At 40.0% G+C, this 23,381-nt stretch overlaps 1 protein-coding gene across 3 annotated transcripts; it reads right to left on the bottom strand.

Annotated features, from left to right (window-relative positions):
* Positions 1-4,470: 4,470 nt before the first annotated feature.
* On the bottom strand, positions 4,471-23,138 carry LOC18432176 (uncharacterized). Of its 3 annotated transcripts, XR_016046845.1 has the most exons (6): positions 9,660-9,830; positions 9,337-9,398; positions 7,031-7,100; positions 6,838-6,947; positions 5,466-5,515; positions 4,471-5,290 (listed from the first exon to the last, which is right to left on the bottom strand). XR_016046845.1 is itself a non-coding variant. In XM_020665976.2 (5 exons), the coding sequence occupies exons 1-5, from the start codon at positions 23,051-23,053 to the stop codon at positions 5,248-5,250; spliced, it is 381 nt and encodes a 126-aa protein (XP_020521635.1). In that variant the 5' UTR covers positions 23,054-23,138; the 3' UTR covers positions 4,471-5,247. The 3 variants fall into 3 exon arrangements, 2 of the variants coding, with proteins under 2 accessions (XP_020521635.1, XP_011622601.1); XM_020665976.2 differs by lacking the exons at positions 9,337-9,398; positions 9,660-9,830 and adding an exon at positions 22,949-23,138 and having other exon boundaries at positions 5,466-5,518; XM_011624299.3 differs by lacking the exons at positions 9,337-9,398; positions 9,660-9,830 and adding an exon at positions 22,949-23,138.
* Positions 23,139-23,381: the final 243 nt, after the last annotated feature.

The following is a 23,381-nucleotide window of genomic DNA, read 5'->3' as shown; positions in this document are numbered from 1 at the left end:
AAATTTATTTTTGATACAATAAGGTTATAATCATTATTAGAGTTAGATTTAAAATCGGGTGGTTGAGGATGCATAATTGTTTGGACACAAAGTCTAAAATAAAATTTCTCAAATGTTGTGGCACAATTTCATCTATTGGATTTCACATCTAATGGCTAAAAGTGATTGACCTCCTTGTATAAAAAATAAATGGTCGCATAGTATATAATCCCAAAAAATAAATAACAAAAGGTTGTGGTTTCTATAACGTTACAACCTTAAACAATCCAATTAACGTGTGCACCTCCAAAATTTGTCATAATATGAAATTTTGGTCTAAAAAATTATTAGGATTATTTGAAAATCTATTTTCATCTTTAATTATAAAATTTGAAACTCCAAAAATGGTTAAAATCAAGTATCTATAAAAATATGAAAATCGTGATAATGGACGGTCTAGATAATGTGTTGCAAGACTCACTACTTCTGGGACTCAAAATTTTTTTTATTTTTTTCCATATTCATAGATCTTGACATCGAGATGATCAATTAGAGGATTTTTTAACATTAAAATACCATTTTCTGATGGATTTTTGAGGTGCATCTTTAATTCTACATTTCTAAGGTTACAAGAATGTATAAACTTTTTCCATAACTAAATACTACTCTCTATATGCCTCAAAAAAATTAATGTCCCTAGATTGAACAAGAACGGTTCAATTTCCATAGGGCGATCTAGGTTTTTAAGAGATTGAAATCCCAGTTCCATTCATAGATTTGAGGCATGAAATAATCTTAAGTAACTTGAGATGTGTTAAGGGTCATAAATCCCTAAAAACTACGGCTAAATACTTTTTTAAAATTAAAAGGGAAATTTATCAAACCACACCTAAAATATGAACTAATTAACAAATTCACCCATTAATTAAAAAATAAATAAAAAAACCTATCAACTATTCTAACTCACAATTGTATATCATTTGATAGGATTTCTGAAATTGAATCAAAAGAAATATTTGAGATGTCAAATAGTTCATCTCTTGGATGCTTTTTAATAAAGTTTCCTATTAAAAAACTATCACTAGATAAAAGACAATAATGAGTACAGGCCATTTTAGCAAATAGAGCAAAATATTGGAGCATGCCTTTTGAGATTGCCAAAATATTAGCAGTGGAGCTAAGTTAAGAATGTGAAGAAAAGGAGGCAAAGGCGCATATATTATTAAAGGAAATTACATATCCCCTATAGTGGAGAGTAAAGTTTCATTGGTGTTAAAAGTCCCTCGTAAAAGTTTACATGAACATAATTAAATAAAGGGTGTGGTTTTTATAAGGTTGCGCTCTAAACAATCAAAGTAAAGCGCACCTTCAAATGGTGTCAAAATATGTCGTTTCAATATCGAAAATCGTTATGATGGTGATAAATTGATAGACTAATAACTTATTTGCAAAATAGCTTTTAGTCATAACTCACAACTGATCCACACACTCAAAAAATTAAAATAAGAAACATTGCAGTATGAAATACATAAGGGGTGCGGTTTGTATAGGGCCTAGGCTCTAAACAATCAAATTAGAGCCTACCTTCAAATAGTATCTAGAAATATGGTTTTAATATTGAAAATCTTTGTGATAGTGTTAAAATATATTTTCTACTTTATATAAAAAGTTTAAAGCTGAAAAAATAGTGTAGATCCTAGATCAACAGTTATATGAAAACTTGAAAATCTTGAAAATTGACGGTCCAAAAATACATTACAAAATACACTATTTCCAAAACTTGAAATCTATTTTTTTCTCATGTCTATGCATATTGATGTCGAGATGACCAATTTGAGGATACTTGAGAATAAAGACAACCGCTTTTAATAAAAAAATTTAGATATGCTCTAATTAGATGGTTTAGAGCCTTCGCTCTATATAAACTTTTCACATACATAAATATATAATTATACCAAAATCCTAGCCATCGAGCTCACAAACAATCATCAATGGATGACCCGGATAAGCATAATCTGTTAACTTGGAAGACAATGAAATTTTTTCCAACATACACCCTCTGTGATAATTCATCAAGTTTTTAAAAATTTAGAAACAAGAAAAGGGTGGATGAGATTTTCTATTTTAAAAAAATTCGGGGTGTATTTAACAAGAAAAGGGTGGATGAGATTTTCTATTTTTAAAAAATTCAGGGTGTATTTATTCTGTCATCTTCGCATAACTGATAATATCATGGACCTTGGAGTTAGAATTCAATTAAAAAGGAAAAAGGATAATAGGAATTGAGCTTGGATTTTCGGATAACTGATAATATCATGGACCTTGGAGTTAGAATTCAATTAAAAAGGAAAAAGGATAATAGGAATCGAGCTTGGATTTAAGCAGTTAGCAATTGATATTAGCAATGCTACATCTCAATTTTGATTCCTACCACTGAACTACCAGAAAAAAAAAAAGATATTAGTGATGAACATTTTATTCGTAGGGTAGACAGCCCTAAGACTAATAAGGGCTAGGTGTAGGTGTAGGTGTAGGTGTAGGTGTAGGTGTAGTTGTAGTGCGCATGAGCATTAGAGGCTGGGCATTATGTCCCCTTTGTGGTGCCTTTCCCACCAATATATACACTACCTAAGGATAGGGCCAAGTGCACATTGCTGTTGTGCACTTTGTATTGAGGACAAAGCTTGAGGACGGTTCCCCATTACAAACAGTTGCTGCATTTTGTGCCAATCCATTTCATCACAACTAGCGAGAGAATTGCAAAAAGATTTTATGAATTCTTTTTGTGATCTTTGGATGCTATTGTAGTTTGTTATGATGGATTGACATTTGTCCATTGATAATGTTATTAATGGAGAGAGAGAGAGAGAGAGCACCTTTTTCCTTTTGAATGGTGAGAGAGCACATTTAGGGCGCGTTTGTCTAGTGGAAGCTACGGCTTCCACAAAGCACTTCCTATGTTCGTTATTGGGAAGTGCAAACATTAGCTTTCGAAACAACATCAATTTTGATGTCGTTTCATGGAATCCATTACTTCTATGCTGACCCATGAAAGCGGTGGCCTCCAAAGTGATTTGCAAGTTGGGTTTTTAGCAGCCCCGTCTTCCATAGAACAAACATGTCCTTAGTGTTCATAATTCTAATACATGTTAAAAAAATCTACACCAAAAGTTATTAATCAATCAACCTTTCCAAGACGATGTTGAATCCACCTGCCCGCCCACCTTCATTCATTTAATAAATATTTAAAAGCGAAAGCATACAAAGAGACCTTTTATTTTTAATAGAATGAGGTTACAATCATTTTTGTTCATCATCTTTCAAATCAGATGGTTGTGAGTGTATCATTAACTAAACTCCAAGTTAAAATAAAAAATAAAAAAATCAAACTTTGTGGCATACCCAAACCATCTAATTTGATATCTAATAACTAATACCAATTGTGACCTCATTATACGAAAATTAAATAGTATCGTAATACACTATCTCCATTTTAAAAAAAAAATGTCGTTGATTGGTATATATAGCTGTGCCATGCACCTATTCAAACATGCTTACACCAGTCCCCACTTTTCATGGGGTATTTGTAATCATTATTCAACGTTGTGAACTGGCAATGTTTTAAGAATCGTGAGGAATCTCTCTTAATTTAATAAAGTTGATAACCGACAAAAGTAGGTTAGTGGTGTTACTTTGGCATGGACTTGGAAAGTTTAAACCCCTTGAAAAACACATATTTTGGGGGGTTACATAACAAAAATAACAAGTGCCAGCAGTCTCATCATTTGCCTAAAGTAGTCGAATAACAAAAATACCTCTACATAAACTATTTAAATCAAGTCAAATAACATAAATACTCTTTTTCATTCAACGTTAATAAGGAATTTTAATCATCATCATGAGAGCTTTTTTCTAACTATTTAGAGGTGGCTGCATAAATTCTAACTACTTAGAGTTGGCTGCGTAAATCCTAATCTGCTACTCTGCTCTATCAAGGGTCATTCCCTCAATGACATCAAAAATTCCCATATGTATTGACACTACTTCCAATTATATCTTTTAACGCATTCCCTTTGTCCCTTTTGAGCCTTTTAATCGAACCAACTTCTATCTATCTCTTAGAGCCTTTTAATCGAACCAACTCGTACCTCTTAACAAATGTACTAAGCTTGCACTGCACATGCTCAGCTCACGTAAATCTATTTTCTCTCGTCTTATTGTTCATTGGAACAACACTTAAATTCTCCCAAATATATTCATTTCGAATTCCATCTTTTTTTTTATCTAAAAAATTATACCAACACACCAATTTTGGGTTAAAAGCCCAATACAACAAGGTATGTAGGTCATTGGCTTGGGCCACTTAAGGCTAAGTCACCAAAATACTCATTCGAATTCAAGATTCCAAATCATGAAGAAAATTTCGTTAATTTAGTTATCTCAATGATTCTTTGAGGTACATAGGCCATTTAATGATATTTTCCTGTGAAGTTCTCAAAATTGCAATTTCCACTTTCATTGTAATGTTAGTTCGACAATAAGTAATCTGTTCAGTATTTCTGATTTACAAATAAACAGATAACTGTTTAAAAAAAGAGCAAATTTTACATAAGAATCAATTCACCAGAGGTGGCAACATCAATAAAAGATGGATATCATCATCCAAGTACACAACACCAGCAAGTTCTGGACCAAATATACCTCATTATCCTTGTTTTTTTATTTGCTTGGTCTAACCAAATTCACTTGAATTCTAAGAAACCAATTAAAAATGGTAAAAAGATGCACCACAAGTCAGGCCAAATTCAAGCTCAGATGTGGTTCAATACCAACCGCAAGCCGAGCCTTTTTCCCCAGTATCTTTTATACCAGTTCAGCATACAGCTTGGGCCAATGCAAATAAATTGGCACCTCATCTTTGTCACAGAAAACTCTCCCATACACTGAAACAACCAGTAAGTTGTCACACTCCAGCCAAAATTGCCAAATTTCAATAAAATATTCTCCAAGTGATCATTTGACATCGAACCACCCCTACACATCCGACAATCCATAACTCTCATCCATAAGCACAAACTGGAATCTTGACCACCTTTGAAGGGCATGTGAGCTTTATATAGCATATACATTATTTACAATATCTGCCCATCTTGTGAAGAAGGATCCAAATTCTTTCAGAAGTCATGCTTCTGAAAAGCCTATTCAATAACATAGACAGAGTTCACCCTTGATTTTAGTGGAGATTGGAAACTTCCATCAACAGAGATTTTACATGTTGGCTTTCCTCTCCCATCTCTCCTTCGTGTCGAGCCTGAAAAGAAATTTTTATAAGCATATTAGTACAGAATATACACAGTATCAATTAAGCAGACAATATGAGAGAGAGAGAGAGAGAGAGAGAGAGCATCAGCCAAAGTTCAACTAGAAAACCGAAGGCATTCGGAAATTGATGAATAAAGCAAGTGGATCAAAGAAAAAGTTGATACCCCCAGTGTAGCTTCTGGCGCTTTGTCAATGTCAAAGATGGTGTTTGCTCCTCATGCAAAGAAGAAGAATTCCCGTCAATGAAGTTACATGCATATACATGTTCTGGGGATCCCTCAACTACCTTTGTTTATACGAATAGCATGCACAACATCTTCATTTTTCTGAAAAATATTTTGTGACATACAAGATGGCATAACTACCTTAATACTTACCCACCAGCAGCAGCGGCACTAGCAGTAGCAGTAACAGCAGCAGCAGTAGTAGAAAGAGTAGTAGCAGCAGCAGCAGCAGCACCAATAATAATAATAATAATAATAATAATAATAATAATAATAATAATAATAATAATAATAATAATAATAATAATAATAGTAGAAGTAATAATAGTAATAATAGTAATAATCATAATCATAATAAGTGTTTGCTCAAAAATACGCACATCAACTTTTGCAAAGACGGAAACACATTTGAACAAAACGAAACTCATCCCAGTGAAGGGGCTTTTTATTAGATTCTGGGAATTACAGTTCTGGGGTACTTGTAGACACCCTTTTTATTTTATATTGGAACACTTCTATTTAATTGATTACATTGTTGGAATAGGGCAGAGAAAATACAAATCAAATGGAACACAAATAAGATGGAGAAGACAATATATTGCGGGTGTTACGCTTATACTCCTAGGACCTCCCATATTTGAAGTACACCGACTTCACAGCTTAGGTATATAGATTATGGAATGTTCTAAGTTAGTCATGCCACACCATTAAGTACTCCAGCAACTTTTCTGCTTACGTAATTGGTCACCCATCTTCTCCCCTGTCTAGTGTAACATTACATCTGTCTGGACTGATTCAACCTCATATATACCTTTGATTTCAACAGGTCAATATTATAAATAAATAAAGGTTTTTTGTATTCGATGATTAGGAAAGAGAATAAGCCAACAAGTTTTTCCCTTTCTACATATCTTTTCCTATTTTTAAATTTGAAAATTTTTTGTTCTTAAAGAAAACTTCAAAGACTTGGTACGGAATTGCTGAGCAGTTTTGGTACTTAGCAATTCAACTTCAGCCCAACTAAGAACAAGGCCCAGCCTAAGCCTAGTCCTCAAACTATCTCACCAATTTTCTCAGCCTTTCCTTTTTAGAAGCATTACAATTCTACTGATAATTTGCCACTCAAGCTAACATTTAAATTCTTAACAGGTCACAGAAAGATTAGTTTAGAGACTATGGGTTAAGCACAACATTTCATCACTCACAATGCATTCATGAATTAATCTTATTACTGACAAATCACAAAAACACCAGCACATTTATAAAAAAATAAGGGGTCATCACTTAATCCAATTAAGAACCATGTGCTTACTTGTTCCTTTATACAGGTACCCTCTACTGTAGAGGCACTCAAAGTCTCGGCAAGGGCACCTGCAGATCTAGTTTGACTCTCTTGTGAGATAAATTTGTGTTTACTGGCTCCTGCAATCACATATACTCATGTCAATTATTATCCACACACGAAAGAAGTACTTGAAACATAATTAGCATTTAGTGCACATAACCTTTCAAATTTTTTAGAGTTCTAGACTTGGCAGCAGACGCCTTTATCTGTAAACGTCTCCTTCGTAGTTCCTGGGCATAAGAAAGATAAAATTCAAGAAATCAGCTTCTGAGCAATAATATTTGAAAAAGAAAGTAAATGAGTTTGGAAAACAGTATTCATTGGTAAGTGGAAAAGAAAAAAATTGCAGACGTAAAGGAAATACCACAAAAGAAAGAATATCAGCAAAAACCAACGCACAATTCAAGGATCAATTCGAACTTGATTGCAAATCTAAAACTTAGAAAGTATATACCAGCAAAAGGTTCAGTTTTTCTTTTCTTTCATCATTAATTATTGAACAAGCCTATGTTACATTAATGAAGGCTCAAGCCCATGAGAGGTTTCTCAAATCATTCCCAAGCTCAACCATCGCTTTTTAACCTAATATCCTTTTTGTGGCTTATGCATAACGTGAAATTGGCCCAGAGCCTGGTCATCAAAGAAAGAAGGAAAATGATTCTAGCCTAAGACCTCATTGGAAAAAAGCCGTGGTGCATGAGTAAATAAAATCAAGTACTTGAATATGAGTATTCTTTTTTTCTGTCTCCCACCCAAAAGTAGCTTTCTAGCATTGTAAACTACAAATCATGATATGATACACTAGTTCTTGCACACACACACATACACGCATGCATGGATCAGACGGGAAGACCCACTAGGAGTACAAGGTCCTCATAGTTATAGGGAGTGACACATGGCTGAAGCTCCCTATCATGGGAGCACATAGAGTATTGTTTAGTGAGTGGCCTGATATATATGCTATATGTATATGGGAGCATTCAGGGAGCGCCCTTATACATACACATGATACTTGGGAGTGTATGTGTGTACATTATTTGTTTAAGGGGCCATCACTTGGTGTGACGGTCAACAGCTCGGGTAGCCAGCGCAAGAGTACCGGTTCGAGTTCTGAGAGTGGCCACTGTGTGCATAAGTCAAAGGTTACGACCGTTTCCAGCCCACCCCTCCCTGGACCCTGCTTAGGTGGGGATCAGCACCGGGTTACAACCCTTTTTTTTATATGTATGCCTGTGGTGTGTATAGATATTAGATATTCTATTTTATTTCATTTCTTAAAATGATATTTAAAAATTGAAGAATGCATACTACACTTTTTTAGCATTATCTATAGGAAAATGTTTTCATAGGGCTGCAGCCCAATTAGAATAAGTAGGGGCTGCAGCCCTCCTCACCGTCTATTAATTTGGGCCATGAGGATCTTTTATAAGAGAACCTGGGGACCTAAAGCCCTGGTTACCTACACCTCTTCTTTAAACTTTTCAGGGATCTCTCTCTCTACACAAATAAAAGAGGAAATTTTGATGGTTGCACATCCCAGGTTCCTTCGAGGAAATTTCTCTTGTTATATGTCTCAGTAGGTGGTTGATTTGCACGAGTTTTGAGATAGATGACGGGATTCATTTCATTCAATCCCACTAGTAGATGCCCATCCTGGATGGTAATCCTCATTCTGCAGTTGATTCGCATGGATTTTTAGGGTTTGATGAGATCGACAGCAAATTTCTAGGTTTCAGGGTTCAAAGGGGAGATCAACTTTGTAGAAAAGAAAATGCAGGGGCTAAAGTTTCATGGCAATAGCAAATGCTTTTCAAAAAATTGGGAAATGGAATGACTTACAGGATAGTGTATAGATGTTAGGTTTCATGACAATGATGAATGGTTTTGTATTTTTATTATTTTGTTTGGGTGAGAACATGCTCTGTACTATTGTATTTTTCAGATACATGATAGCTTTTCTCTCAAAAAAAAGTGAAGTTGCTGAAAAATTAGGAAAGAGCAATGATAAGAAAAGAGAGAGAGGAAAGAGAAAGGGAACATGTTGGGAGCCTCTGTTTGGAGCTTTTCTCATGGAAAAAGATCAATGAAACACCAAAGGAAATCAGGAGGCAAGAGGCTTCTGAGAGAGTGGGAACTAGGGCACAAAAAGCCCCAGTTTTCCTTGTTGGACAAAGTACAAAATCTGCACAATCCAAATACATAGATGGTGCAGATGGCTATATCCTACTTCAATAAATGTGGCTACAGCAATGTAGAATCTACATCCTCATCTATGTATATGCAGAGTGAGAACCATACAACCTGGAAGTCTCATAAAATTTGAGAAAAATGAAATTGTAAGGTCTCGTAAGAATCAAACTCAAGAATTGCTTGAGTTCCAACAGTGAATTAGGCAATTCACTACAGCGAACTACCCGGTTCTGGACAACCAGGGCAATTCCCCGGACCATTAGGGACAAAGGATACCTTCGGGTTTGAGGCAAGTCGAAGTTAGTTCGCCGCTTTTCAACAAATGATGATAGCCACAACTATGAAAAAGGAAAAAGAAATCGTCAACATGTAGTCATTGGCTAAAAAACTGCCAATAAGTAAAAATAGCACAAAATCAAAGATGTCGGTAAAAAATTTTGAACCCCTCATTGGGATCAAGATCCCTTCAAACCAAGAACGCACCCCCATTTTCAAAGGAATCATGATCCCATCCCACAGAGTTGATATCAGTTTTAGTAAGGGAATGAGATCCCTTCTATCTAGGGATCAAGATCCTTATAAGAAAGGGATTGAAATACCTTGATGGACGGCAGCAAGCTCCAATAGGGCTCTGACTCCCGGAACACAGGAGCAAGATTCCGAGGTGGGAGTGTCACCCCGCAAACAAGCTCTTCACATCTATGGCTCGGCTAAAACCAAATCACCAGGGTCCCAAGCTGATTCACGTAACCTCCACTCAAGAGGCTCATCTGAAACTCAAGTTTGGCACATCAGCATGTCCTCATTAGCCACTCAACCATTTCTATCTTATCACTATCACCTTGCCTCAGTACCCATTCCCTCTAGAACTTCTCATTTTCTTGTAATTCCCTATCATCCATAAAATTGTAGGCAGATTAACTGCTTCTCTCTCTTATTCATCCTGCTATGAGTTGGGCCCAGTCCTCCTAACCAGGCCATAGGGCTGAGGTTACCCTTAAATTACCATACAACTCCTTAAAACGTGAAAATCAAGGACATATATTAAGTCTCTTCCCCTCTAGATTATTACGGACAAGTATTTTATCCTTAAGAACTAGTCAAAAGAAGAAAGCATAAGATGCCTAGATAAGGATGCAGATGCCCAGATAAGAACAAGTATATTGAGTCTACCCCTTCAGATTACAGTTTTTTATAGTCTTGTCATCTTATATGTACAAGTATCCAGTATTAGCATTGGCATCAACATAGTATGACAACAGCATGTTAAGCATATACAAGTGTCTACACATCACAGAAGAAAGCTCTCAAGGGACATCTAGTGCCGACACCAAACACAGTGAAGCACTAAAGCAAGATGGTAGAGAGCCCCTTCAACCCCAAAATCCCTCGTATCATCTTGAACAAGGGTGAGCCATGACAATCTCACCTCACAAAGCTAGAGGAATCCTCAAATTATAACAATCGAAACTGCAACAGAAATTTACTTCTTTGAAACTAGGTTTTGTATCCTGTGATCTCAAAGTAAGTAAAGGTCATCGTTGAGGACAAACCTTTTTGCTAAGGATTCCATTTATTGGTTGATTTTACGTTGTTGGCAGTTTAATTAGTTAATTTAACTTTTAGCCCTCGCAATCTGATTTTATGAGAATCAGATGACCACAAATTACACACGATCCTGACAGTCAAGGCATCATTATGTGGATCCTCACAGCATACTCACATTTTAGAGCCCCAAAAAAATTCTTTACCGTTAAGTAGAACTTCCATTGATATGTTAAGGATCCTTGATTCTTAATAAGAGAAATCGTGACTTTGATGTTTAATAAAATGAAGAGAAAAAAAAATACCACTTCAAGGAGGGAGCCTCCTAAACATAGCCCACTTCAAGGGAGGCGGCCTCCATAACATGCAAACCACAAAAGATAATTTTATTATTCACCCATTCATCTTGACAACCATGTACCAATCCAAAATAACAAAACCTATAACAACAATATAAAGTAAATAACCCTAGGCCTTATCATAATCTCTTTCTACACGCTAACATAAATTCTCTCTACAACTATAAAAATAAAAATCATATGCAAATCCTGTACTTATCCATTCCCCTTGTAACCCTAAGAATTCTAACATCCCACCCCCCTTTAAAACAACAATGTCCTCAAGGTACCAACTAGCAAGTAAGGAAATTGCTGCTGCAGCATGCAGAGGTGCTTCCAAGTTGCATCCTTGTGGGCCATATGAGCCCACTTGACCAGCACTTTCATGACTACCTGATTATTGTGCTTAACCATTCTTCTAGCCAAGATAGTGTGTGGTTTGATCATCACAATGCCATCTTTAGTTAGAGCAAGAAGCATGCTTCAAACTGTATGATGTGGTCCAATATTTCTCTAGAGACAAGAACACAAAAAACAGAACGAATCCTTGTCCCTCTTGTAGTTCTAACTTGTAAGCTGCCAGACCTATTTTCTAAGTGATCCTGTAAAATTCATAAAACTTGGTCAAGCTGCGAATAGAAAAACAGTCCACCAGAAACTCTGTTTCCGACCTTTAGCAGTCCGCTTGTTGCATCATATGATCCTGATCAACATGAAGATTTTCCTTCAAAACCTTTAAATCTAATAATGATTCCATATCTCTTCATCAACTTGATCAACCTTGGTAGAACTAGGGAGAATCAGCAAATGATGAAGGTAGTCGCCATACACCACTTCAAATTGTGTCATCTCTGCTACAAAGTGGAACATGGTAATATACAACCATTTTGCCAATGATAACCATCTTACCAAGTATTTTCGTCTCTCGCTAGCAAAAAATGTAAATATGTCCAATGTTTTAAAAAACGGTCTGCATGGCGCCTAGGCGGCCTAAACCAAAAATCCGCACTCCTAGACCCAGGCGGCCCTACACGGGCGGATGTACCTAGGCGGGCGCCTAGGGCTGTAAAACTTTTTTTGTTTTTTTAAATCGCCCAAAAGGGCAAAGCGGGTCCTTTTGACCTCCAAGGTTGTATAAAAACGTTCTGGGGTTTATTTTTGACCCCCAAAGTGAAAAAAACTAAAGGGCGCCCGAGGTACTGGGCGCCGCCTAGGCGCTGGGTGCTGGGTAGGCCGCCTTGGGGCCGCCTAACAATTTTTGAAACCTTAAATATGTCTCTAGACAGCAGTTTACTACTTCTGTTTGTCCCTTAGTTTGTGGATGGTAAGAGGTAATCATCTTAATTTGGGTGCCTAGCAATCGAAAGAACTGCTGCCAAAAGCCACTTCTACAAATAGCATCTCTTTAACAAATAATAGATTTTGGCATGCCATGCAACTTAAAATCTGATCCACAAAAAATTGAGCAATAATGGAAACCGTTTACAAGTGTGACAACGAACAAAAGTAATTGACCAATAACACGATGACGATCTTGCCACGAGAACTTCGCAATCCTTCTACGAAGTCCATATAAATGTCTGCCCAAGGTCGGCTCGGGTATTGGGAGTGGTTGTAGTAACCCATGATTGGCGTCCATTCCATCATTGTTCCTTTGGCAAACACCACATTCTTCAACAAACTTTCTAATTTCATGCTTCATTTTGTTCCAAGAATAGGATCAAGATATCCTTGTGTCTGTCTTCAAATACCCCGTGTGACCTGCACTAGGAGAAGTATGAAGTTCCTTAAAAATATCCAATTACGATGGTGACCAATGCCCGATCACAATCCTTCACTTATGTTGAAGCTCTCCTACTTCGTAGGAATATTCAGAGGTGCCATCCAAACCTTGTTGAAGTCTTTGGATTATTTTGAATATCCCTGGATCCATTGGCTCCTGGCCACTGACTCCTGGATCTCGATGAAGTTCGGTATCATGAACTATTGTTATCAGTTCTAAATCCTAAGGCAATGTTCGGCATTCCTTGGGTTCAATGGTGCCAACAGTGTTATCTTGGAGTCTCCTACAGAGTCTGGGGCTTGCTTGAACAGAAAACGTTGTGACGTTGGTGATGGCAACATTGGCATTGCCATTGGCTGTGTCCAACTGAAAGCCCGCATTTTGGTTTTGGTAGTTTCGTACAGACGCTAGAGGTGGCAAATCTTGACGTTGCTACTACCGCGGCTTTCCTGGCGATAATCCGTTCTTTTTTCCGGGTCTCCTCCCATTCAGCGAAGAGACTGTCTGGAGATCCTGAGCCATTAGAGAAGCCGCGTCTCTCTTTCCACGTCAAACGTTTCAGCATTACCCACATGTTATTGTGTATAGCCTTACGTCTCATCTCACCCCGCGATAGCATCATTGACTTGGATATATCAACAATGTCCAATTGAATGGAAATGCCAATTTCGGCTCTTGCAAAAGGTTCCACCACAGGGGCAACGCTACCAATAGAATATCTGTCTTTTCGAAAGATGTTGGGTCTCGAGTGGTCCGCCAGGGCAAGGGCCGAAGGCTTCTTGCACGCAACGTGTGGAATCTTACCCTCGAGAGAGAGGAGGGCACACTCCAATCCCAAAAGATCCCTACTATTACCGGGGTCTAACCTAAAAGAGTTTGGAATTGAAACAAGCGAAAAAGGGCCTTTTTTTCTTTTTCTGGCACCATCCCCTACCTTTCTCATGACATCGACTCCCAAACATCCCACCTCATTGCCAATTATCTGCATTCCAGGCAGATAGTTGATTTGAGGCACAGAACAGCTGTGCTCGCTTAGGTAGCGCTGTAAGGGCAGCGTACCACCTTTTCTATTGGCGCAATCGCGCCCATGACCGAAGAACCGAAAGAGATGCTGGTATAATATTGGATCTCCTCCTCCTGCAGGATCAAAAAAGGTTGTATTAAAGTTCCTATCAGTTAATAACATGGTAATTGCCAATCTATTCACACACTTTTGGTCAGTGGAGCACAATAAAAATCGATTTTTTTCATGCCGTTATGGTGCAGTTTGGACTATATCTTCATCTTTTCCTAATCATACTCGCTTCAATGCACACAATACCCTTTTTTTTGGCCCGCATGGGCCACGAGGCCAAAGGATTTGCAAACACTAGGATTATGCACCCATCACTTCAAATCAAGCCGGCCAAATAGGCATCAAGCTTTTGTTTGCCTGGATGGCAAAAGTAGGTTTGACCAGAGATGTTTGGCGTATAGTCTCTGAGGGCGAACCATCATGGTTCGTTCCCTGCTGATCGTCGTTGCAGAGTTCCCAGCATATAGTCAAATTCGACCAAGACATCGCTGCCTTGTCAAGCGCAAATACACCTGCCAATACTGGAAGAGATAATAAAGGTGGGAATGCTGTCACTAATATGGACCATACGAATAGGGGTAATCTATGCATGGTCATTCCTGGCCCACGGATGTTGAAAATAGATAGGGGTCAGTCTATGCTGCCCTCCGAACCATACATGACAATTTTTTGTCATACAGCTCTCACTCGGAAAACTTCAATTGCTGAGATTCTTGTATCAGGTGCGTCTCGAAGGATGTGTTGCTTAATAGGGGCTTAGGACTGATAGTATGATATTATCTGCATTTCCTAGCTTCTCTGCATGATACGCTTCGCGGTGAGCTTTATATAATGGAATCTGCTTTCGTTTCTACGCCCTGGGCAACCGGGTAACCTTAGTTTCTTATTCGAATCTCTACTTAAACGTTTAAAAAAGTGCTTACATTATTTATTTCCATATTCCTGTCACCGCAGATGGCACAGATCCAACCTAACCCAGACTCGTAAAATTTTTCGGTAAACCTGCATAACCTAATTTGGAGTAGTTGTTTACCTCGTAATCATGTAGAACCTTATAGTTATTTGGAATCGTCAGGCTCCTCTAAGTATTCAGGCATTGAAGCTTAGCTCCAATTTGTTGATTGAACCCAGTTCGGAACTTCGATTTGAAAGCCGGCTTTGGATGAGTGAACTAAGAACCATATCACTTTTTGCAGATCTCTTTCATCAACCACACCAGGATAATTAGAATTGGGCAGTCCTATTAATTAGGTCGGGATGGGTATCTGGATGTGATAGTCTTATCTTTTGATACCTTCGGCGCAGATTAATCTATGATTCAGCCTTTACGTATACGTATCTGCGAGTTCGAAAAACCAGTTCCCATGCAATCTATAAGGGGTTGGGCCATCTGAACCTTTTTCCGCAAAGCCAAGAAAGCTGGTTTTACGAGTAATGTCCCCAGGCTTACCTTGGATACTTTCATAGCAGGAAACCAGAAATTTAGGATCTGATAGAATTCTTCTCAGTCCATTATAGCGTCCCTGGTTATTTTTACAATTGTTCACTATCTTATTAGCATATGTACGGGCGTCGCTTTGTTAACCACTCTTCCGATTTCTTCTCGCCCGCAAGAGTAACTTTCTTTGCCCAAGACAGATGAAAACAACTATGGATCGTTTTTCGACTAGTCACCTTTCTTCGGATGAAAGACATTGCCTCTCGTAACCAATAGAAGGAGCGAAATTCCCTCCAAAATAGATGTGTCAAGCACGACTTGATTCACTCTGTAAATCGATAGAAGAAGGGTTGGTCGAGAGAAAGTATTCCCCGTTGCCAAGTGAAAAGGGAGATCAGAGCCGACACCAAGTGCATCGGACGATATATCATAAAATTGAACCTTATATAAGTATCTCAAAACTTATCCGTTGATGTAACTTCCAATGGTGATGATCTAGGACTGCACGAATAGCCGGGAATTCTTCGACGATGGGACTGATTGAGGAGTCATTTCCGTCAGTTCCAAACCTTGATACGAGCATACGGTTTTTTACTTTTCAATCTCAAATGACATACGGTCATAATAATGAAATAACCAAGACCTTGTTGTTTCGATCTTTTTCAAATCACTTATACCTTACTTACCCCCCGCTCCAAGTAGGCCAAACGCCTCGAACGGAGCAGACTTTAGGTTCTTTGCCAGGTCGGGACATTCAATGAGGAGAAAGGGGAGCCAGGTCTATAGACCTTCCGGTCGCCGGGAGTGCTATCATTGACGAGACGGTTCTGATTGCTGAACACGGAGGTTGAGTGGGAGTCGTAAAAGAAGCAAGCAAATAGGTATCATAGGTTCCATTGAAGAAAAGGTTTATTTAACGGTGGTAAAATGCAAATGAATCGACGAGGGGATGCGGAAGGGTGACGAAAGAGGTCTGCAAAAGGCGAGTGTGCCGTGTTCCTTCATTCGGCATGTGCAGGGCGTATCACTCTCTTTGGGCTATGGGGCTGTTTCATTTGATCCAAGAGGTCCTATCGTAGCTGATCCACGTTGCACTCTCGTCTGGAGCTGTTATCTTGCACTCCAGCCCCGGACGGCGGTCAAGACCCTCCTGTTTCTATGTTGAGAGAGGAAGCGACATACGTCAATAAGTACTCAATTGATCTTTGTGAGGTACTATATGTTGGACTAAAGACCTCGAGGACAGAGGGTCAACGACGACTCTCCGACGGTCTTCTCGAGCACCAAAGCTTATTATGCCTATGCCAATAAAGTAAGATAAGCACTTGGACCTAAACGCTAGGTAGCCTTAGCTACTCGCAGCCGAGAGCTAGATTCAGCCCTTTCTCTGTCAAAGACGGTTTGGGACCAAGGACCATGAAAAAACCTGACAGATTGTCTCACTCAGGATCATGGGAGGCGACAAAGTGGGTATAGAGGGCTTCCGCTAAGTCGAGGTACTACAAACGATAGGCTTGCGGAATGGCTCAAAGAAAGCGGCATAGCATAAATAATAGGGCTAGGGCGACTGAGTCAGGAGGAGAGGGGCTTCCAATAGAATGGAACTGAAAGCGGCCGCTCATGGCTCGCTCCGTGCTTATGCACTCCACTCGCTGGGTCTTGATTCTCCCGAAAAAGGGAGCGCCTTAGGAACAAGTTGGAGTGGAGAGGCTACCTCTCCCCGGGGCAAGAGTGACCTGGGCGGAACGAACGCGGAAATCAGAAAGAAATCGGTTGAACGTTCATCCGGCTTTTTGAATGACTACCGGAACTATACGAGCGTAAGAGACTCAAACCGTAGTCAGTTAAGCCCGTTAGTAGAGCTCGTTAGTTAAGCTCGGAAGGTAGTTGCCTATCTATGGTTTTCAAGCAACCCCTTTACGAAAGTTCTTTTCTCATCGCATCCACGAGTGGTTGTGATTCTTCACCGAAGCTAGAGGAGTCCGAGAAAGAGTCGAGACAAGAGCCGGCACCAAAGATCAAACTCTTGTGGACTCCCCGCCCTCCAAAGGTGCCTGGGGAACGGGCCAGACGGAGCAGAGACACGGGAGTGGGAACCCCCAACGGGGGGAACGAGAGACAGACGGCCATCTCGGAGCACATTTGTACCGACCTACAGGTAAGACCGGCGAGTCCCGGGAAGGCAAGAACCCCGATTGGGAGTCAGAGGATCCGTAGTACCCGCCCACCTTGTCGATTGAAAAGACCCGGCTTTGGGTAAGGGATCTATTCTCTGCAACAGAAGGATTTGACCCTCATCTCATGCCAAGAACAAGACATCTTTTTCCAAATCAAAGCAATTGTATTCCACCGAACCTTTTGAAGATACTACTCTTGAAATAAGCAGCTGAAGTCCTCCCCGAAAAGAAAGTGTTTTTTTTTTTTTTCAATAGCTCGCCCCAACCCCCTTAACTAATAGATGGGCTCCGGCCCCTCCCTATCGATCTAGTAATGAGTACTAATGAGGGGCATTCAACATTCTCGATCTGCTTCTCCTATCGCTTTAACCGACAAGATGAGCATGTATCTCGATATGTTTGGTTCTCCCATGCCGAACAGGCTGGCTAGTGCAATGCAGCTCTTATTATCACACTCAATTGGAGGAGCTATCGCAATTCCATCCAACTCTTTCTTTCTTTCAGCATCTTTCCCACCCATAACAACTCTTTCGCAGCTTCACTCTCACTCCTGTATCCAGCCTTCATGGAGGAGAGAGCACCAGTAGGTCGGTTCTTGCTACACCGAGCGGCAGCAGCAGCCTCGGGCTTGAATACAACACCAGTGGTGGATCCCCCATCTTACGAATCACCACCATCGTAGTCAGCATCACAATCTCAACCATGTCGACAAGACTTGCCCATATGCTCGTAGCACGCGTTTGTTTGCGACCCAAGCAGCTTTGAGAGAGCGCGCAGCCCGCTATTATTTATTCGCTCCTTAATAGCAGCGGCTTATTATCTTTCCGACCGGTAAATAAGTAGCAGCAAACGTGCTTTTCCAGGACTTTCTATGAGCCGAAAATACCTTTTGCATGAGTCTCAGGCCCAGATATAGTCGAGCAGGACTGCCTACCCACTCATTGTAGTCTATACGAAGTAGCATAAACTCTTTAATAATCAACACTTCAAGGCACAACAAAGGTAGGTACATACACCATAGGTATAAAGACCTCTTTAGCATCTTGCATATAAGAAAGATGAAAAAATCCGCTTAAATCATTCATCTGCACAATTTCATTGCCTTTGATGGAGACCCAGGCCGGGAGAATGGGAAAGCAATCCCCGGACATTTCGGACTTTGCACATCATCTGCGCCTGCCTTATACATGGATTCCGAATTAGTGATTGGAACTACTGGCGAGTCACATGAGGGACTAGTGATGAGCAAGTCATCGACAAAGCCAGCCAGCCTGGAAAAAGCATTCATTGTGCCGGTGAAATCACACAAACACTTTTTGGGTCTACACGCATAGCCAGCCCAGCTTCAAAATGGATGCGCGCGCAACAGCTTCTCACCCCTTGCCTGCTGGATGCGCGTTAGCGCTTGATATACAAAGGGCGCGCGAGGCCCTTGATTAGTCAGCGCTTATGGCTTTCAAGACAAGTGTAGGGCCCTTGCTTCTTTCTGAGCTTGGTTTTCTTCGCTTGCTATTCAAGAAGTGCTTTCTTTATCTCTTGCACATTCTTGCTTTCTTACTCGTATCAACGTTTTTTCACAATCTTAGGCTAGAAGCAAGAAATAGAGTCAAATATAGGATAAAACCCGGCCAAATGGGTTCAAAAACGGGTATCTTTGGTGCAAGCTCCAAACCATTAGTTTACTAATTCCAATGATTAACACATGAGATTTCTACTACTTAGACTGAAAGCGTTATTCAACTACTACTACTAGAGCTATCGAACGAGGGTTTAACGTTAATACTAGTAGCTACTACTAGAACATGATGGTGAAGAAACTACTTGTTGGGTATATATATATAGAAGGGACCTCTACTTGTTCTATAGCGATGGCAGCTAGTACAACAATCATCAAGTTGCTAGTAGTTGGCAGGTCAGCTAGTAGGGGCGCTGGCCACCCGCCTGTAACGGAGGGCAGACGTATGTTCCCACCACGCAAGTCGTTCGTTCGGTGTTCTCATTTTATAGTAGTATAGTATAGTAGCATCCACTATATAACAGTAGGGTACGATCCTCTAGTTGTTTCCTCCAGTCGAACATCAGTTAGTAGTTCAATGGTAGTAGACCGGCCACTACACCTTGTGCACGTGCAGTATAGTCGAGTCCCCCAGCTAGTTTATGGTAATGGAGTCCAATCCCGAACTACCAGTTGAGTCTTATTCATAGTAGTAACGAGTTGGAGGGAACAGATGGTCGTCGTTCTATCCCCCAGCTGTTTATTATATATAGTTGATGTTAAAATAGAGAGCTCCCCAGTTGTTTATTATAGTACCAACACCTAGGTTGATGTTACGCCCATCACTACTGGAGCTAGTAGATAAGAGGTTCGGAGTACACCAACCACCAACCACACTGTCATAGACAGCAGCTCTAGTAAGTTCAGTACCATCAACTATGTTATTGGAGTAGCACCAGCATTGTTATTAAACCACCCATATCACCTAGCTGATCGAGTATAGTAGTAGCTGGCTTAACAAGTTGGAGGAACGAGTGGAGGGTCTCAAGGAAGATGAGGGTTCATGTTCCCATCGCGAGATACAACCATCAGCCAGTGGGTCCTCTGCAGCAGAAGCGTAATGGCCGAGCTCGGGGGTTAGTGAACACGTTGATGTTAGTAGTTCAAGTAGTATATATATATATATAGGCTGGGAGGGATCAAGTAGGAGCAAGATGATGTTTCAGGATGCGGGACCTCGAGGTTCTGTTATAGTAGTAGATCCTCAAGTAGTGTTCGAGTAGTCTAGGAAGTCGGTCGGGAACACGCTTCGTTCGGTCTTCTCTTCCTCTGATCGGTTGAAGGGCAAGTGCAGTAGTGAGTATAGTTATAGTACAAGCAGCAGACGGATCTCCATCATCATGTTTATAGTAGTAGCGGGCTGGACGGGGTAGTTCAGGTGCTATGCCTAGTAGTCTGCCTAGTAGTAGATCGATACGTAAGTTACGGGTCCCCGCTGCCGGTCGAGCCAACAAGTAGAACATCTGGAGGGTCTCGAGGCATCGAGTATTGCATCATAGTAGTAGCTGAGCTGGGGTCATTGTTTCGGGCTGGGGGTGCGCTCGTTCCAGTGGGGAGTAGCTGCCTGCAAGCCATGTCCGATACTCCATCCTCTATATATAACAGCTTGAGGGAACAGACGTGATGAGACTCTAGTTCTAGCGTTGGGTCTGCTATTGGATGGGTGCGAGCTAGTACTTGCGATGTCATAGTCACGGATGATGTAGGTGGTGGGTGGATCAGCCTCAACTCCCCGGTCCTATTTCTACTACTAGCTAGTACTACTGAACGACTACCTACCTTGCCGCTAGTCCGGCACACGGAGAGTATAGTGACCTCTGTACGAATCGCTGATGGGTCAGTAGTGGACCCACTCGTTTGATAGTTCATGACCTCCGAGATCGTACTAGCATTATTGCTGCTTGCTTAGGCCTTCACCTCTTGTTGTTTGGAGCGGTCACGTCGTTCTCTTTATAGTAGTAGAACAGCGTGATATTGCTAGTAGATGGTTGTTGAGTTGATTGGCCGGCCCACTAGTTGTTTAGAGTTAGTTCATAGTAGAGGCAGGGTAAGCCACAGTAGTGAGTTGATCCGGTCGGGCACCCGCTACTCGTTCCTCGGCCATTCGTCCACGTTGCCATGTTCGCTCTAGTGCACCACCTCCCCTACTTGTCGCATAGTAGCATTCGAGTACGAGGCTGAGAGTCTGGACACGCATACTATACTACTTGATCCTCCAACATGTTTAGCACTACTACTATATATAATGATGGCCCGGCTTCCTACTAGCATACTTGAAGTTCATAATCAACTCGCTCTATATACAGAATATTTCACTATACCAGCTCTATTCACAACTAGATCTACCCTCTGGAGGGATCAGCAGCCTGAACAACATCATATACAAGTAGCTGCCCATGCTACTACTTGGCACTAGACGTGGTATTGTACTAGTACTAGCAACACCATTTGTAACACGTTGATAAACTAACTAGGCAAAGTGTGGCACTCAAAAAACTCAAAAATTTTAGCGCGCTTTGGTATGTCTTTTGGGTGGTATCGTCGACATTGTTGGGGGCAACATTACGTCAGATTTCAAACTGAAACATTGTGCCCCCACTTCTGGTCACCGTTTTCTTTCATCAAAACCCCCATTTTCTTTTGTTCACCGTCTTCTTCTTCATGTATCTAGCTCATCCATCCGACGACAACAGGAACGGTCCTTTCACACCGATGAACTCGGATTCGAGCCGCCAACTCTAGGTGTCGGGCTTGTGGGCCCGACTCCGCCTCAAATAGGTATATGCTCTTTATTTTCCCTTTTTTATTATTATTTATTGTCTTGTTATTTTATATTTAAAGTATTTACAAAACCCCCCCATTTTCCTTTTTTTAATTTTCTATTTTTTTCGTCTATTGCCGCTACATTACCAATGGCATCGTCAGAATGGGTGGCTCCCAAGTTCTGATTTTGAGTATCGGGACTGTTGGTATCTATCGGATCTAGATGGAATATGACCTACTTTTGACACTGGGGGTGACCAAGCTAACATTGCCGGTGGGGGAGCATTGAAGGATACTGTGAAATTTAGTAGGTTTCTAATTTTTTCCTAAAAATAAAAAAACTAGAAAATTAAGCAAAAGGAAAATTGGGGTTTGAAAATGCTTTAAAAATAAAATAACAAAATAACAAGACAAAAATAAAAAATAAAAGAACTAAGACTATTCCAAAGATATAAAAGTGCTGAGTACAAACACATGGGGAATGCAAAAAGGCTTTTGTCCAAGTACCAAGTATCAAGGCCTTTGAAGACTACAAAATCCTAACAAATTTCTTCTTATTCCCTACACCGTCCCATTACAACTAATTGTAGAACTCAATGACCCCCAACAGCCAAGCTTAACTTGACCATCAAGTCCCGTACTTAAGTTGACCATCAAGTCATGATTTGACATAGTACACATGCCCCTCTTTTATTTGGACCGTTGCAGTACCCTAATAATCCTAACATGATCTTCCAGTTATTCCGAAAGAATCATTATATCCATGATCCCAATAATAATCTAAATAAGATAAAAACAGAAACTTGAACCTGCTCTTTATAACAAAAATTTTGGGAAGATTTTCTAGGGTTTACTCCACCAAGGATCCAATTACTTGCAATCAACATTAAAAATAAAATAAAGCGATAACTAAAAAGCAACAGTCCCTCGGTGCATGTCCTCGACACTAATAAAGGGAAGAACAAACATACAAAACTAGCAAATACGGTTTTACTATAAATTATCTGGAACTTCAACCAATTGTAATGTAATGAATGATAATCATGGAAACCAGCATACTGAATAGATACTTACAACCCCCATGAAAATTAAACAAAACGACATGAAATCATATGGGATTTAATCACATCCATTAAGTAGCATCCAAGACAGTCAAAAAAGTGGAGAGGAGAACGGTGAATAGAGAAAAAAAAGATGGGGGGATTGAAGAGTACCTTCAGCTTGGCGAGTTGGTCTTCGGTGACAGATGAAGACTGGAAATTAGGTTGCAGGGCAGAGGCAGCCGCCATTGCAGCCTCCCTTCTCTCTTCATCCTCCATGCTCTCTCTCTTGAATTTCTTGGCTTCAATAGTGCTTCAAAGAGGAAGGCTCTGGGCGATTTGTGCCGGCACCCAAAATTTGGAGTGGAGTGGAGTGGAATGCTCTTCCTATTTCATTCACGAAGACCGTGTTTTCGAGTCCTGGTTTTTGCTTTAAATTTCGGTCGATATACATATAGGGTTCCGTTTCTATAAGGATGCAACCTTAAACGATCCAATTAAGGCGCACCTTAAAATATTATCATAACATGTTATTTTGTTATAAAAACTTCTTAATATTATCTTAAAATATATTTTCATACCTAATTAAAAATAATTTAATTTCAAA

This window comes from Amborella trichopoda, chromosome 13 (assembly GCF_054954075.1).
Source record: "Amborella trichopoda isolate Santa Cruz 75 chromosome 13, AtrichopodaSantaCruz75HAP2 v2.0, whole genome shotgun sequence".
NCBI classification, from domain to species: Eukaryota; Viridiplantae; Streptophyta; class Magnoliopsida; order Amborellales; family Amborellaceae; genus Amborella; species Amborella trichopoda.
This window is presented reverse-complemented; position numbering and strand designations above follow the sequence as displayed.

Bases quoted from the DNA above. Each gene is read 5' to 3' on its own strand.
- LOC18432176 (XM_020665976.2), bottom strand. From the start codon at position 23,053: ATGGAGGATGAAGAGAGAAGGGAGGCTGCAATGGCGGCTGCCTCTGCC. The intron at 6,948-7,030 runs GTTATGTGCACT...ATGTGATTGCAG, and splicing joins AACTCTAAAAAATTTGAAAG to GAGCCAGTAAACACAAATTT. The intron at 5,519-6,837 runs GTAAGCACATGG...TCTTCTTTGCAT, and splicing joins GTACCTGTATAAAGGAACAA to GAGGAGCAAACACCATCTTT.